Source organism: Ambystoma mexicanum, chromosome 6q (assembly GCF_040938575.1).
Source record: "Ambystoma mexicanum isolate Mex_15411 chromosome 6q, UKY_AmexF1_1, whole genome shotgun sequence".
NCBI lineage: Eukaryota > Metazoa > Chordata > Amphibia > Caudata > Ambystomatidae > Ambystoma > Ambystoma mexicanum.
This window is the reverse complement of record NC_090937.1, coordinates 1,075,040,645-1,075,059,046: the sequence shown is the minus strand read 5'-3', so window position 1 is coordinate 1,075,059,046 and position 18,402 is coordinate 1,075,040,645. Positions and strand designations below refer to the sequence as shown.

The 18,402-nt window shown below is 44.0% G+C and overlaps 1 protein-coding gene across 3 annotated transcripts in view; it reads right to left on the bottom strand.

The window, feature by feature from the left end:
- Positions 1–18,402, bottom strand: part of AASDH (aminoadipate-semialdehyde dehydrogenase) — an 853,386-nt gene that overhangs the window by 288,864 nt on the left and 546,120 nt on the right. For all 3 annotated transcript variants that reach the window (XM_069631618.1, XM_069631617.1, XM_069631619.1), the window contains exon 10: positions 16,762–16,880. In XM_069631618.1, coding sequence (XP_069487719.1) covers positions 16,762–16,880 — 119 coding nt within the window. The remainder of the gene's footprint in view (positions 1–16,761; positions 16,881–18,402) is intronic.

Genomic DNA, 18,402 nt, shown 5'->3' with positions numbered 1-18,402 from the left:
ACAAATGAGGTGACAAGGATGCACAAAAGATTCTTGCATATTAACCAGGGCCTGGCAATTCTACCCAGGACTGAGTCAAATACGAAACCAGGAGCCAACTAAGACAAAGAAAGGACAACAACTAAGCAGGGGGGCCTAGGGACCTTCTTGGAATTGAAAGGCGAATCACCCCTCGCGAGTCCTCAAGAACCATATTGTGGTGAAAAAGAAAGGGACAAAACCATAAGAAATATAGAATACTTTCTCACAATTGTAAATGTGTAAATGGTTGTAAATATGACGCCAGGGACACCAGCCAAATGAAGCAATAAATGGCCAAGACTGTCTAGAATCCCAAGTGGAGGATGCTGGAAAATGTAATAGAGCTCCACAGACTAATATCGAATTTGACACTCCTCTTGCAGAGAAAAGCAAGGAAAATTGAGAACCTGACTTTAAATCTATAGGGATAGATACGAACATCCTGGCAGCTCTAACCATCACAATGTTTACAAAATTGTATGAGTCTTTGCATGAACAACTAAAAAACCATACAACACTTTTAACGATGATGCATTCAAATATCCTCTTCGTGGAGGGATTTGTAACTGCTGTAGAGGAAAATTTCGGCCCAAACCACAAACATCCTCCGGAGTATTTTAGAGCCAATTATTCAGGACAAACATGAAAGGAGACTTCAAAGATCCAATACTTTACAAATTGACCGAAATGGAGCAGATGCCAGTAAACTAAAGAAGAAAGTGTTGGTTGACAAAGACGCACGATTGGCAAAAAACGAGAGCAGACACAAAGCCAATCGGCTACTTGCGAAACAGAGACGGAAATTGCAACCAATGGGAAAAATAAACCAACATTGGCGACATCTGGAACTTATCGAGAAAAGAGCACGATTGATCTGAGATTCTCAGACACAGTCGCGGATGCTATAATTTCCACTGCAGAGACGAATAACGAGAATGATAGCATGTTGGATGTGTTTGAAGAGCAGCAGACGACAGAAGGCAGGAGCTCGGCAGGAGTCACAAGGAGAATCCTTGCCTACAAACTGCAAACCAATTAAGGAGTATACAATTATTTCAAACTAAAAAAAAGAGGCAAAAAAGCAGAACCAGTCAATCCATCAGAGCCTAACTCATCAGCAATTGAATGTAAAAAAAAGCAGCTGCAACAAAAGAAATCTAAAAATCATAAACCAACTAAAACTGAGAACAAACAACTCACGAAAATGTATAAGCCACCTGACTATGCCAGAAAACATAGATGCAAGTCCAAAGTCAAAAAATATTGCCTGTAAAGAACTCAGAAGAACTGTCCAATCTCTGCCCCTCTCATTTCCAAACACTTATGTCGACCTAATGGATATGTTAATGTATACTATTACCAATGAAGAGACGTCAGTTCACTCAATCTTAATGAACACTTTGATCAAAAATAGACAATATTTTAGAGAACATATGTTTTCGCAAGATATTGAAGTGACACGAGCGTCAACAGAAACTGCGACGCAAAGAATAGAATTAAACTGCAAGACGACCTTCTTACTGAAAAGGTTGAAAATTCAGGAAGTAAACTATAAAAATGTGATGCTCAATGTCACCAAGCGTAATCATGAAGAGTAAGATTCAGAATGTTACTCTCCCTTCTCAATCTCTCCAAATAGCACCCTGGAGCATAAATGGCATACCCTGAGATCAGAAAAGAAAAGGGCAGCCGGGGGATCAAAGGAGCAACCGGACGCTTCAAACAGGGAGATCAGGTATGAGTATTCGCCTCCTAACCAAGTCATTAGGCGTTAAGGGAAACCTGGTGACTATTGTAGAAACACTAAAGAGTGAGTCATAAAAAAAGGGGCCTCCCTCTTCCTCAGGAAAGAGAGGCTCTGAATCAGTCACACGTCATCAGACCCACTCAGATACTCCTCTATTTCAAACATTGGAGAATAAACGACAGAGGCAAAAAGGGAGTGGAGACAATCTAAGATCTAAAAACACCAAGAAGGAAATTCAATTGAAGACGGATGACAGGCAAACTACACGAAGGACCGCTCCAAGTAATATAAATCAACTGCAATTGGAATGTATCTTTACATCGATGGCCTAATTCTGAACAGGATAAATGTACTTAGGCTGTTCCCCCACATACCCAATCTTCACCTAATCTCTTCAAACAACCTCTGAACAATTGAATTCCTGGAAGATTGGTTGGATATGGTGGTTATACACGTTACATCAAAGTTGGTTGAACATCTGCTCTTACAACCGGTTAGCAGCCTATTACCGCTAGGATTTGATCTGACTGTAATGCCAGACCACTTAGAGAATGCTTGCAGTGTCCATCCGGCAAAAAGTAGTAGCTGCTCAAGAGGCTTTAACGACGAAAGAGAAGATAAAACTGCATCAACTCCAGGAAGCACTACATCAGATCGTAAAAGAAAGAGCATGAGAAGAAGCTACACCAACCAAGAATCATCTCCTAGTACAGAACAAGTTAGGTGGAATCGGCCACAGGATAGATCGGCGGGGAGACACTTAGATCCATTAAAAACCTTAACCCTTGGGAGTTGAAATAAAAGAGGATGTATCCATCTGTTCGGAAAAGGCCGATTTGGAATGGGACCTGCTCGACATTATATGACTTCAAGAGACCTGACTAACGAAAAACCCCTATACTTAATTAATATGCCATTTATTTAAACCAAGCAATAAAAGGATGAAAGGGGAGACCTATGTCAACACTGTTGATTGCTGTAAAAAAACGGAAACGGACTGAGCGTGAAGAAAGCAATTAATCCCAACCCCTATATTCAAATCCTATTAATAAGGATAAACAGGTTGAGCCCAGACAGCCACTGCTATATCCTTTTGTTCAATCCATACTGGAGCCACGATGCAAGAGAAGTACACATTTTCCAGGCGACAGTAATGAGATTCATAGACAAGTTTCCTGAAAAGTGGTCAGAATTAAGATACTACTATGTGGAGATCTAAACATCCTGCTTTGACCATAATAAAGTGTTGACAGACGAATCTAAAGCACCATTAACAAAGGGTGAAAAAAAAGAGGGCTTGCATGGCGAGAAAACGTATTCTCAAGAAATATACATCTGCTAAACGGACAAAGGGTGATATCCCCCCTAAAGCGACATGGAAACGAGGCACGGATAGACAGGTGCTAGATTACATCTTTTTATCGGAAAGCATGCTTCCTGAAATGTTCACCCTCCAAACTATAAAAACAAAACAGTGACCACAACATTATGAAGTTATCTTGCAACGAGTAGGGGAGAGAGATAAACAAGACGTACCCAACACCACTGCAAGTGACAGCGACGAGAAATAGGTTGATTATGAACCCACAACGAATGTTGAGAGAGATATGTTGGCCAAATGAACAGACTGTGTGAAACCTAACCTCCCCCTGACTTGGATTATACTAGCCTCTTGGTAGACTTTGTGGAGATCAGGAAACCAGGCATAAAAAAATGCATTTACATGCATACAATGCACAATTGGCGACTGCAAAAAATAACGAAGTCTAATCTGAAAAAAACGAAACTAAAAAAGGCAGGCATGTGCAGTCTGACATGACGAAATTGAAACAGCAGTATCGCAACTGGATTAGATCTAGAGAATACAGAAGCAGCAGGAGGCGGAGCAAATGCTTTACAGGATAGAATCAAAAAACACAAGAGAAATGTGGCAGTTGGTTAACACCCTCAACGCACCCCAGGCAGCCTTGATGACGAACCCTATTCCAGCAGATCGATGCATGGAGCAATTCTCTCTCTTTGCGAACAACAGCAATCCGGAGATAGGAGCGAACGAGAGCTCCAACACCGAGTGGACATTTTCAATCGAAAGAGATGACATAGTCAACTTAATTAAAAAAGCCAGCAACTCCGGGGCGCCTGACCCGGATGGGATGACGAATGTCATGCTAAAGGAGAACAGTCAGGGGCCTCCTTGTTTTTGGTACTGTTTCGCTCTATAAGAAGGCTTCGGAAGGTTCTGCATTCATGGAAAACATCGGCTGTCGTTCCGATCTTTAAGAAGGGCGATAGTTCAAAACCCAAAAACTATAGACCTCTTCTCGAAGTGTCTGGCAAGATCTTTGCAGGCTTAGTATTGAAAGAGCTGGCAGGTTGTACCATCAAATCCAAGAACTTTGACCTGATGCAGTCAGGTTTTGTCAAAGAGGTAGGAACATTGTTAAATGTGTTTCTATTCAAAATATATAAATTGCAGGTCATTGGAAACAACAGGAAAATGTATGTAGCATTTATAGACTTGGCTCAAGATTTTGACACCATAGACAGCCACCGACTGTGGGCAAAGCTAAGGTCCTGAGAATGTCCGAATGACATACTGGAAGCAATTGTAGACCTGTATTTGGACACATATTTAAAAGTGAGATTGGATGGGAGAGAGACGCTCACCGAATCCATTGGGATCAAGAAGGACCCGGAACAAGGATACCCACTCCCCCCCCGCACTTTTTAATCTATTCATCTCAGATTTACGTAAAAGAATGGAAACTGTGAGAAGCTCCCCAGCCATGCTAAATGGCAAACCCCCGAGTAGACTGTTATATGCCGACAATCTAGTATTGATCGACCAAACTACAATGGGGCTGCAAAGACAGCTAACTGCATTGCAAGAATACATTGGAGAACATGGGTTAAAGATAACTGTCGCGAAAACAAAATGTCTTATCCTGCAGTCGACAAACACCAAGGGAAGTTGTAACCATTGATGGTACTTGGATAACGAGAAACACATTTGTATACTTGGGAAAGCTCTTGAAAAATAGTATCAGAGATGTGCCTTGTCATGACCCTTGCCCCTGGCCCTCACTGGCAAGTCAGTCTTCCAGTTAGGGCCAGGTCAAAGGCCTTAAAACCTCATCCAAGACTCTCTTGGAGTCAGTCCTGACGCCTTTGGAGCCAGGGCTCATAACCATCATGAAGACCAACATTAGAATGGGACTATTTACTTGGGACTATTTAACTTGGGGGGTGGGGGGGTTCAGCCAACATGGAGGCACACACATAGCTCAGTTACAAGGAACGGAGCTATGTGGTCTAGTCTTTTGGGTGTGGCAGGCCTGGGACTACTTTACCTGGACTACTTTGGGTGTGGCAGGCCTGGGACTATTTTACCTGGATTACTTTACCTGAGACTATTTAAACCACACCCAAACAGCAGAACATGCTTTGTGTTATTCTGCTGTGGGCAGCGTAACGCTCACCGTGTCCAGTACTTTGATGCCAGCTTACCTGAAATCAAGGACCTGCAGAGAGTGAAAGAACACTACGAAACATACCTGGAACAGTATCCTGTCTTCAATCCACTGCTGACTTCAGTTCCACTCACCTGAAGGTACAAACTCCATCATCCGGCACCGCATGCATCCTGGAATACCATAACCTGGAAAGAGGAGAAAGAAAGACAGCATTAGTAAGCGTTTACTCACGTTTCCTCCCGAATGAAGAAAGCCACACAATTCTTACCTGGGTAGTCATCTCCTGGTCAGTATCATTGCTGGAACATTACGGCGCTCGGCGAGGAACATCACAACCTGCAAGGAGAGAAAAGACACAGGTTAGCAATATAAAAGGCGAAACAGCGCTGCGCATTGCGCATTACTCACCGGACAGCATCGTGCACACTGCGCTTTCGCCTACCGGCCCATGCTAATCTTCAAACTGCATGACAACACCAAAATACCTTTCCATACCTAAAAGGAAAGAAGCAAGACATTATTATTCGAACTAAGAGGAACATAAGAACTGCATATATATTTATATTTATATATTTATTTTTTATATAGCGCTAAAGCCCGCGGGTATCAGAGCGCTTAAGAGGAGACAGGACAACAGAAAATTAAGACGGGACAAGGTGTGAAGTGACCAGTGTTACATCATACTCGGTTAGAGCTACTTCTAGGATTCATTTGAAAAGTAGTGTTTTCAATTTTTTCCTGAAGAGAATGTAATTGGGTTCGAGCTTCAATGAGGTGCGAAGTTCATTCCATTTGTCAATACTTAAGGTCGGGAAGGCCTTGCCAAGGCCGTGCTGCTTTTTCGTTTTAGTGATTTGCAATTTACCCGTGTTGGAGGATCTAAAGACTGTAAAGCAGCAAATCTATGGAGTCGCAGCAGGCCTGGATTCCCACAGGGGGCTTGCACCAGTGAAGTAACTTGGTCGCTGTTCGCCCCCCACATCTACGTGCCCCTGCCACGAGGAGCAGGACGGAGAATCAACCTCTTACAATATTAAGGTGAGGAAAAGGCCCAAGGGGGAGGAAGGAGTTGAGGCCAAGGGAGGTGGGAAAACAAAGACAATCTGGTATTGAATCCAGCTCTCCTATATTGCAGACCCATCTTTAACCAGAGGCCTTACCAAGGGACCGGGAGAGGGTTTGAGAGTGCAAATCACCCAACCAGGGCTGGGTGGCGTCCCCGTGGATACCAGGTGAGAGTAACAGAATGCAAAGCCTCAATAATATTATCCAACTGGGCGTCATGGAGACTTCAGAGACTAACCAGTCAGTTGTTGGGACAATTACGCGCTGAAGTACATTCAGCCAGGCAAGAAACCAACGCTCTTAGGAGGGATTTGATTGTTATTAAGGATCATACCGACGAAATAAGTAGACAATTGCTTCAATCACAGGCAGGACAGACCCCTTTGCATGGTAACATTCCGCCAGCACCTGTACCAACTTCTTCCACCAATCCAGTACAAATAACCCTTCCTGGGGCAGTTCCTTTAGCTCCACCTGAACGATTTACAGGGGACCCCAAGAAGAACGCAACGTTCATGAACCAGTGTCGTCTTCATTTCCTATGCAGACCTGGGGCTTTTCCTTACGACCAAGCGCGGGTTGCTTTTGTCTTGTCATATCTGAGTGGCAGTGCTGCGGATTGGTCGGTACCATTGGTAAATCAGGATAACCCATTGTTACATGACTTTTGGTTTTCCAGATGGAAATGGAAAAACTCTTTGCTCATCATACCCAAGGCCAAGCATTAGACAACAAACTTTTGTCACTCCGTCAAGGAAGTCAAGACTTGCTTACATATATAGCAACATTTAACAGATTAGTTGTTGAAGCTGGGTGGACTGAGGAAAAAAGGACCACACTATTTCATCGGGGTCTACGAGGGGAACTAAAGGATGTCCTTGCTCAAGTGGTAAACCCACCTAAAGACTGTGGAGAATTCATCAACCTTGTGGTGCAATTAGATCACAGATTACAAGACCGAAAAGCGAACCGGATAAGGTTAGACACTCGAGCTGTGTATGTCTGGTCAAAGGATAATGTTCCACGTACATTGGAAACACGGTAGAACCCATGCAAATCGGAGGTGTACGGCCCCCTTTAACTAAAACTGAAAGAGACAAGAGAAGGCAACAGCAATTATGCTTATATTGCGGAAAATCAGGCCACTTCCTCAAAGAATGTCCAGTGAAACCACCAAGGAGAAGTGTTGGAGCCACAGAGAAGGAAGATAACAAGGAGTCGGAAAACTACCAAGCCCGGCAAGCGCAGAGGTCCGCTTGTCGAGCGAGAAGGATGAGCCACAGACCTCACACTTTACCAGCAATTTTGATCAATCACCAACAACCGCCTCGGATGCATGCTGTCGGAGCATACATAGACAGCGGAGCAGTTGGAAATTATGTAGATCAAGGTCTGGCAGCAGAGATGGGGCTTCCCTTATGCTCTAAGTCGACTACTGAAAAAGTTACTACTGTTGATGGGACAGAAATAGCTTCCGGACCAGTAACCCAATGTACAGCAGCACTAACCCTAATGTGCCAGGATGGACACTGAGAATCTATTGCATTCGATCTCATCAAAGCTCCTCAGTTTCAATTAATCTTAGGGATGCCATGGTTGGTAGCTCACAACACTCTATTAGACTGGCGTGCCAAGAAGTTGGCCTTTGCCGATGATTGTGCTTGCACCTGTTATTACCAAGAAAAGGGAAAAACAGAGTTATGTACATCTGCTACTCCCAGTATGGCGGCAATTGTACTAGGTGTGACTAGGACTCTACCAAATGAATACCAAGATGTTCAAGACGTGTTCCAGAAAGAACAAGCCAATACTCTACCACCGCACAGGCCCTATGATTGTCAGATCGACCTCATACCTGGTGCGCAAATTCCTTGTGGTCGAATCTATGCACTGCACTTACTGCACCAGAAAACCTCCATTTGAAATCTTATCTTGATCAGTACCTGGCAATGGATTTATCCGCCCATCTAAATCACCGACAGCAGGTCCCTTATTCTTCATACCAAAGAAGAAAGGAGATTTGAGGACTTGCATCGACTATCCCGCATTAAACCAGATCACAGTAAAAAACCGTTATCCACTGCCCCTTATTCCCAAATTATTGGATCAAGTCAAAGACGCCCAAATGTATACCAAACTAGAACTTAGGGGGGGCGTACCATCTTCTTCGAGTGAAGAAAGGAGACGAATGGAAAACCGCCTTTCGTACCAAATACGGCTTGTATGAATACCAGGTAATGCCTTTTGGACTTTGCAACGCTCCTGCTGCATTCCAGTACTTTATGAATGATGTTTTGAGGGAATTAATCAACGTTTGCGCCCTTGTTTACATTGATGACATCTTGGTGTATTCTGCTACAAAAGAAGACCATGTCAGGCATGTCTGCTCCGTCGTCACTAAACTCCGCGAACATAAACTGTATGCTAAACTCGAAAAATGTTCTTTTCATGTCACCGAAGTGGAGTTCCTCGGTTTTAGCCTCACACCAAAAGGTATCAGAATGGATAGGCACAAGGTAGATGCCATTCTTAACTGGCCGTCACCAACTTCATTTAAAGGAATCCAGAGTATGTTGGGCTTTGCAAACTTTTACCGCCGATTCATCGCAGGTTTTTCCCAAATAGTGCATCCAATTACATTACTATTGAGAAAAAACAATAAAAACTTCCATTGGACCGAAGAGGCAGAGAAGGCCTTTCAAGAACTTAAGAAAAAATTCACTTCTGCTCCAGTTCTACGGCTTCCTCGCCCAGACCTCCCTTATATAGTTGAAACAGATTCCTCTAGCATGGCTATGGGAGCTGTTCTCTCACAAAGGGACCCAGGAACTGGCCAGTTACACCCTGTGGCCTTCTGGTCACGAAAATTCTCACCTCCCGAACTCAACTATGCTATCACAGACAAAGAACTCTTGGCTATAAAACAGCTTTCAAGGCATGGCGACACTATCTCCTTGGTGCTAGACATACTGTCACGGTCATAACTGATCATCGAAACCTGCAATACCTAAAAACAGAAAAGGCTCAATCATCCCGTGAAATGCGGTGGGCTCTTTTCTTCGCTGAATATGACTATGTGATAACTTACCGGCCAGGAGTCCGAAACGGAAAGGCTGATGCCTTGTCCCGCATGGGTGTTGAAGAAAAGGTATACATAACTCCAGATCCAGTAGCCATCATTCCAGAAGACAAACTCCTGGGTTTTACGACAACATTGAAACAGGGTGAACTCCAAAACAAGATCCAACTCTCGATGGATCCCACTTTCTCACAAGAGTGGTGTACTCAAGGAGAACATTACACCATTAAAGACCAGTTACCATATTTTAGGATCCGTCTATACTTGCCAAGTAAAGATTTACAAGAGCAGGTTATTTCAGGTTATCACGACTCCCTGATTGAAGGTCATCCTGGAATTGCCAAAACTCTAGCTAAAGTAAAACAAAACTATTAGTGGCCCACATGGGGTAAAGACATCATACAATTTATCCAATCTTGCGGTGTGTGTGCACAAAACAAGTCCCAAAAGCAGAAACCAGCCAGTCTTCTCCAACCATTGGAAATTCCTCTCGCACCATGGCACACACTGTCCCTTGATTTCATTACAGATCTACCTCCCAGGGAAGGATTCAACACCATATTAGTTGTTGTAGACGTGTTCTCTAAAATGGCAAACTTTATTCCTTTTAAGGGTCTTCCGAATGCATCCAATTTAGCAAAAGTATTCGTGGTGGAAATCGTACGGCTACATGGCTTTCCATCGGTCTTGATCTCAGATCGAGGTAGTCCGTTCGTATCCAACTTCTGGAGAAATGCTGTTCAATGGACCAAATTGACATTCGACTATCCACAAGTCACCATCCTCAAACAGATGGCCAAATAAAGAACAAACCAAACCCTAGAGCAATACTTACGTTGCATGTTACATCAAGTGGAAAGAAATTGGAAGGACTTGTTATGGATAGCTGAATATGCCTATAATAATTAATTACACACCAGCACTGGACAAACCCCTTTCTACACTATATATGGTAGACATCCACGTACTTCAGAATTGGATCTCCAAACCCCTTTGGAAATGCCAGCGGTTAAAACCCTACATACGACTATTTCCCAGACTTTCAAAGAAGCAGCAGAACATTTACTCCAAGCCAAGAACAGACAAGAAATTTGCTAACCAACATCGTAGGAAAGCCCCCGACTATCAAATTGGAAACAAGGTCTGGTTAGCATCAAAATATGTGCCCATAAAAGGGACTCGGACCTTTCGTCCCCGATATCTGTGACATTATTCTATTGAATCCATAATAAATCCAGTGGCAGTTAAATTAGCCCTACCACCCACTATGCAGATTTATCCTGTGTTTCACGCATCACTCCTGAAACTGGTACAACCCGGTACTCGGGTTACAACACCACCAAAACCAGTATTCGTTGACGGAGAACCAGAGTTTGAAGTAAAGGATATCCTAGACTCAAAATACACCAGATCCAAACTATACTACTTAGTTGATTGGAAGGGATAAGGCCCTCAAGACAGATCATGGGATCCTAGTGAATACATCCATGTACCTCTCTTAATTAAAAAGTTCCATCAGAATTACCCAGCCAAACCAGGACCAGGAAGAAGTGCCACCGTGAGAGGGGCCTGGGGGGTGGGGGGAGTGCTGTCATGACCCTTGCCCCTGGCCCTCACTGGCAAGTCAACCTTCCAGTTAGGGCCAGGTCAAAGGCCTTAAAACCTCATCCTAGACTCTCTTGGAGTCAGTCCTGGCACCTTTGGCGCCAGGCTCATAACCATCATGAAGACCAACATTAGAATGGGACTATTTACTTGGGACTATTTAGCTTTGGGGGGGTTCAGCCAACATGGAGGCACACACATAGCTCAGTTACAACTGAGTTATGCGGTCTAGTCTTTTGGGTGTGGCAGGCCTGCGTCTACTTTACCTGGACTACTTTGGGTGTGGCAGGCCTGGGGCTATTTTACCTGGACTACTTTACCTGAGACTATTTAAACCACACCAAAACAGCAGAACATGCTTTGCGTTATTCTGCTGTGAGCAGTGTAACGCTCACCGTGTCCAGTTCTTTGATGCCAGCTTACCTGAAACCAAGGACCTGCAGAGAGAGAAAGAACACTACGAAACTTACCTGGAACAGAATCCGGTCTTAAATCCACTGCTGACTTCAGTTCCACTCACCTGAAGGTACGAACTCCATCATCCGGCACCGCATGCATCCTGGAATACCGTAACCTGGAAAGAGGAGAAAGAAAGATAGCATTAGTAAGCGTTTACTCACGTTTCCTCCCGAATTAAGAAAGCCACACAATTCTTACCTGGGTAGTCATCTCCTGGTCAGTATCATTGCTGGAACATTACAGCGCTCGGCGAGGGACATTGCAACCTGCAAGGAGAGAAAAGACACAGGTTAGCAATATAAAAGACGAAACAGCGCCGCGCATCGCGCATTACTCACCGGACAGCATCGCGCACCCCACGCTTTCGCCTACCGGCCCATGCTCATCTACAAACTGCATGACAACACCAAAATACCTTTCCATACCTAAAAGGAAAGGAGCAAGACATTATTATTCGAACTAAGAGGAACATAAGAACTGCATATAAAAGACTGTAAAGCAGCAAACCTATGGAGTCGCAGCAGGCCTGGATTCCCACAGGGGGCTTGCACCAGTAAAGTAACTTGGTCGCTGCTCGGCCCCCACATCTACGCGCCTCTGCCACGAGGAGCAGGACAGAGAATCCACCTCTTACAATATTAAGGTGAGGAGAAGGCCGAAGGGGGAGGAAGGAGTTGAGGCCAAAGGAGGTGGGAAAAAATAAAGACAATCTGGTATTGAATCCAGCTCTCCTATATTGCAGACCCATCTTTAACCAAGGGACCGGGAGAGGGTTCGAGAGTGCAAATCATCCAACCAGGGCTGGGTGGCGTCCCCGTGGACGTCAGGTGAGCGTAACACGCCTTGAGTAGCAGATTTGCAAAGCAAAGCTAAAAATCTAGCAGCCCAAGGTCGAAGAAAAACCTAAAAAGATATGGGAAATTTTCATTGATAGTAATCGTCACATTCTACCGTTCAAAGGTGATGCCCCTCTTAAGCTACGGTGCCGAAGCTTTCTTTTCATTACCAGCAAACACATGGGTAACACTTGAAGGCCTGTTCTGGAAAAGGGTTCTGAGTCTACCAAACTCTTTCCCCAAACAAGTAATAAGAATGGAACTGGGTCTAATATCACTGTCCGTCTGTTGACTTGGAAAAGCCTATCATTATACCGCAAATGCGTAGCAGTGGACCCTGTTCAGGGATTCAGCATGATAAAGTGTGCAATAACCACACAAAAAAACGAGCCACTGCTAATGGAATGGAAAAACATCTGCTTTGCAATATTGACAGACCTGAATGTTTCTGAAAAAACCTTGATAGGCAACCCATCTCCGGTCAAGCACAAGTTGTGGTCCAAAGATTGGATAACAACGCAGCAACAAAGACAATCCTACAAACTGTACGCTCAATCGACACCAGAATCGCGAAGTTACAATAATTTATCTCAATACTTGATGAAATTTCCAAGCAGTAAATATCGAACACAGTGCATGTGATTCAGGCTCAACTTACACCCCACTAGGGAAATAATGAACACAAGATCTAGAGATCCTACAACTGATGCAACGTGTCGACTGTGCAAACTAGATCGATCAAAAGAAACCTTACAACACTTGCTGTTGTTCTGCACTGCCCTAACTGATAAGAGAACAAGGACGATGGGTAAATACATTGATGAAAAAAACTGGAGTGCAGACCAGCGGTGGCAGGTATTTATACATGGAGAAAGACTAACATGGACCCTAGCCTTGGTAAAGTTCCTAAAGGAAACTTTTATATTACTGGAATTACAAACTTAAAACTGTGAATGTAAATTGAATTGAAGGCCCTTCTTTTTTCTTGAACTAATTTCTGTATATCTTATGGTTCATTTTCATTCTTGTTTTTCTCTTGCTTCTTCCTTTTCTTTCTTTTATCTAAATTGTTTTGTGTTTGGTAAAAGGTTTCTATTATAAGCCAATCCCAATAAATTAGAAAATTAAAACATAAAAAAAGAATGTTTGGGTAGGTGGAGAAGTATGGCTGCTGCATTTTGTATGGCTTGCAGGGAGAAAGGTTGTTGTTGGGGATTCCAGTGAGGAGAGTATTTCTACAGTCCAGCTTAGAGAGAACCAGTGCTTGGACTGAGATGCAGAAGTCGTCAGGAGGAAAGATATGTTTGATTTTGCATAGGAGGTGTAGTTGTAGATTGCATGTTTTGGTGACAGTGGCTATGGGGTGTGTTAAAGAAAGGTGGGGGTTGATGGTGAAGCCAAGGGATTGTACAGGTGTGGAGAGGGATATGTATGGGTTGTTCATGATGAGTACTTGGATCCAGTCGGTGAGGTTGAGTTTGTGACTTGGGAGGTGGGGATCAGGGGGCACAGATGAGGACATATTCTGTTTTGGAAGGGCTGTGTTTGAGGAAGTGGGTGGCCATCCAGTTGGTGATGGTGAAGAGACAGGTTTTGAGGGTGTTGAGTCATGAAGGGGACGACATTCGGAAGCATATTTGTGTCTCATCTGTGTATTGGTGGAAATATATGTTGTGTTTGCTAAGGGTCCATCCAAGGGTTTCAACATATAGGTTGAAGAGTAGTGGAGATAGGGAGGAGCGTGCAGGATCCCACACTTGACAGGGGTCAGGGTCTGATCGATAAGGGGGCCTGGAGACAAAGTGTCAGTGGGAAAGGAGGTGAACCAGTAAAGTACTTTTCCAGAAAGATTCATCCTGTGGGCTAGGCTGTCTAGTAGAATGCTGTGGTCGATGATGTTGAAGGCTGCAGTTAGGTCGAGGAGTACGAGTAGTGCTGTGTGCCCTTTGTCTGTGATGCTGTGTAGGTCACTGAGGATGTGAAGAGTAGTGGTGTCAGTGCTGTCTGTAGGCCGAAAGCCAGATTCGAAGGGGTTGAATAGGTTGTTTGCAGTGATATGTAGTTGCAGTTGGGTAGTTACAAAGCGTTCCATGATTCTGGTGAGGTATGGTAGGATAGTAATGGGGCAGTAGTTTTCAGGGAGTGTGGGGGGGGGTCGAGAAATGGTTTTTTGAGCAGGGTTGAGATTTGTCCCATTTGAAGTGCAGTGGGGAGATTACCATGTGAGACAGAGGAGTTGATAATGTTGAGCCAGTGGGGTGCTAGGGTGGTGATGCAACTGGATGCAGCTTGTAGTGAGTGTGCATCATCCAGGATGTGTGCAGGTTTTGGTTTGGCAGTGAGGGTGATGAGGGTGTCTGTGTCGATGGGGTGGATGGCGTCTCGTGTTCTGGTGTTCTGTAATGTTTTGGAGTGGGAGAGCTGAGGGGAGGACTGTCCTGATGTTTTGTATGCTGTAGTTGAAGTAGTTCATGAGGAAGTTGCATACTGCAGTGGATGGGGGTGTGGATGGTCGTTTAGAGAGAGATTTGACGATTTTGAATAGTTTCTGGGTACGACTGGGGGTGGACTGGAGCGCTTGAAAGTAATGCGTGGCTTTGGCATTGCGTATGGCTGTTTTATATTTGTGGCAGGGGTATCTGAGGGGTGTCCTGGTCGAGGGGCATAGGTTCTTTTGCCAGGGTCTTTCTAGGGTTCTGGCTTCCTGCTTGATAGAGAGGATCGAACTGTTGAACCACGGTTTGTTTTGTAATATGAGGGGTGCAATTTTGTTGAGTGGCTGTGTGATGATGGTGTTGTATTGGGGGTGTAGGATGAAAGGATGAGCGTGTAGGGAGAGGGGGGGTAATACGAGTGGTGCCAAGGCTATGTCTGTAATGTATTTGGTTTGTCTGGCTGCGGGGTGAGGGGTGTGTGGCAGTGGTGGTGGATTGTGTGTGGTAGTGCGAGCGTGAAGAGGATAGCATAGTGGTCACAGACCACGAGACCCAGATTCAATTATCCAGCGGGACATCATTTTTACTTGCGATCAAAAGTTTCAGGGCGTTGCCAGCAATGTGTGTGTGATAGGTGATAGGTTGTGTGAGATAATAAGGGGTGAGTGGAGCGAGCCTCATCTTTAGTATGGGATTGGTGTTGGGAAGGGAACTACCAGGGTTGAAGTCCCCAAGATAGATGTTGTGCGGAGTGGGGGAGTGGGTCTGGCTGTTAGTAGTCAGTCGAGTTGGTGTGGAAGTTGGGATTGTGTGTAGAAGGGTGATAAATGAGGTGGAGAAAGGTGGGGTGTGTGTATGACGGAGGGGAGCAAGCAGGGTAGCTAACTTTTGACTTTGCCATGGGGTGTCAGTGAAAAGATTGTTTTGAAGTCCCATTGAAAGTATAGGGACTTTTAGTGCAGATGGCTTTTCCGGGTGGGGTAGGGCACCTGAGCCCTCAAAGCACCCTCATACTCTTTGCCCCTGGGAGCAAGTGAGAGAGAGAGCTTCAAAGGATATGTATGGGGAAGTGTGGGATTACAAAGTGTCAGCATATCTTTATATATGGCTGCAATGTAACCACCTTGTTTGTGTGTGCGGTTTCTGTGGAGGATGACAGAGCGCGAGAAGCTTGTCAGGGATAATAAGTGTGTGGTGGGGATTGAGCCATGTTTCTGTAAGGAAGAGTATATCTGGGGAGTGTGTGCTAATGAGTTTATTAATTTCATGTGTGTGAGCTGGTGCAGAATGGCAGTTGAGAAGAATGCAGGTGTAGGTAATTTGTTGTTTTAATAGTGTTGTGTTGGAGTTTGATTTGAATGTTGTCTGTGTGCTGTATGTGAGGCATCTAGGTGGCAACCTTTAGCCAACAGGTACAGGGAATACAGAATGAAATGGAGAAGGCTAGAGCAGCAGCCCTTAGCTCTGTCTTCCCTTAGCTCTGGCTGCCCAAAGGACAGTGCTTATATACCCAAAGTAACCTGGAAGTAAATTTGTCAGAGGTCACGTGGGCAGTATCTAGATCCGATCCTGGGTGCTTCTTGTGGGTCCTCCGACCTCTGCAGGCAGCATCAGACAGATACAAAGAGTGATTCTGGTGGTGTTGGGATGAGCTCCATGTTGCTCTCAGCCCAGTCAGAGTCCCTTTTGGAGATGGAAAGACCTTCCAAAGATGGCGGTTCTGGGGTCAGAGGTCTATCCTGGATGCTTCCTTAATAAGTGGGATGTTTTAACAGCAATGTAGTGTTTCTGGCAATGCCTATTCCAGATGTTATATGCCTCCTCTTTTTGTATAGTTCTTGTCAGTAGTTTGGGCTTATAAAGTGGGTGTGGAAATTGAACAGCTAGTCTAGGCTTCAAAGTCCAACATGGACTGTACATTTAGGGTAGTGAATTCATTAATCTGTACCAAGGTAGCACGTGTGTTGCAACACTGGACAATACTCGACTGGAAGAAGTAACATGACCTATTGAACAAGAGCACAAAAAGGAGAAATGGTACCTTCCATATGAGCTGCAAAGTGTCCCACAATTTCTCTACATCATTGAGTTGGCTGCCACATACTCTGGAGCCCAGGTGGTTTTTGTAAATCTTGTTCAACTCAGATGTGTCCGTTTTTCCTAAGATAAAAGTGAAAAAAGTATTTTATTTATGTGGAGTGTGGTACATTTGTCAACTTGTCAAGTGCACAGGAACAAGATGAAGACTACCAGAATTCCGAGAGCTCACTTGCAGTACTGCTTCATATAGCCTTTCTGGGCTGAATATTTATTGCATTCTCTTGTCCTGAGGAACTACATTTTATAAAATCTGCTTGCCACCCAACAGTGCTTGATATTTTGTGCCAATTCTAGAACATAGATCCTTCCTTAAGTGCTCAGCACCAAGTCTGTGGATCACCTTCTTATTCTGGTTAAATCTTTTTTTAATAGGTGTTTTAAATGAAAACGTGATTTTACCATTCGATGACCCCAACCGTCAGAGAACCTATGCTGGGACTTACAAACGCAAAACAGACCATTAAAGTTGGCAGCTGTAGGGTAGTACACAAATATGGGTGATTACAACAACATTGGAGAGTACATCCAGTGCCCTAAACGTGCACAAAAATACAAGCTGCAAACGTCCTTATAACATGAACATGCAGCACGGAAGTCCGCAGCCGCACAAACATATACCCAAAAGCGATTCCCTTATGAAATTCCCTTCCTGAAGTCACAATTCATAAAACTGCACGCACATACAAGCATAAATATGAACACATATCCTTGTCAGTGTAAGAGAATGAAATTAGCAAAAGGATAAGTCCCAACGTGAAACGGTCAAACACAGGCCAGATGAACTCATGAGAAACTCAAGTTTGGCCCACAATAATTCCACTGACGAGTTGCAAAGTGTACCAGATACAAATGGTTCACAAATGATGAGAACGATAAGATGGTGCCAAACCTATTAGGTCAATAGGGAAAGGATGTCAAGTTACAATCATAAGGTCACACTGTCACATCTCACTTAAGGGATTGGTTGAAAAATATGTAATCATACATCTTGTGAAGCAATTAATTGCAAGCTTTATGTAGCTGATACATGTTTCAAAATGAGCTAGCCAATGAGAGCGAGAGAGAGGAGTTGAGCTTAATGCTAATGATATGATATGGCATTTGTAATGTGCCCATACACAAGTGTTTCAAGGCGCGACGAGGCAGGGAGGGGGGACAAAGGGAAGGCAGACAACGATCTTACTAGGCCAGGTGTTATTCAGATCGCGCAAGTGCATGGGAAAAGGGGAAGGGAAAGTGCAAGGGGAAAGGGAGAGGGGAAAGTGCAGTACAGGGGTAGTAGAATAACAAGATAAATAATAAGGGCCAGCTGGTGGCAAGTGTAGACAAGTGCTAGTCAAAATGAGTCATGTGATTATATAATCCAATAGAATTAGGAAATGTATGAAAATGCGTGTAGTGAAAATGATGCATTGAATCAGAAGCCTGAAAAATGTAAGTAACTTGTAAAATTTGTTGTCTTTTCCTTTCTGTAACACACTCTAAAACCAGCCATTTTTTAAGATGTGATAAAAGTCTGTTTAAATGTTTCCCTGCCAATGCAGTTACTACATTTTTGTTCTACTCATATCTTGTGCACTCC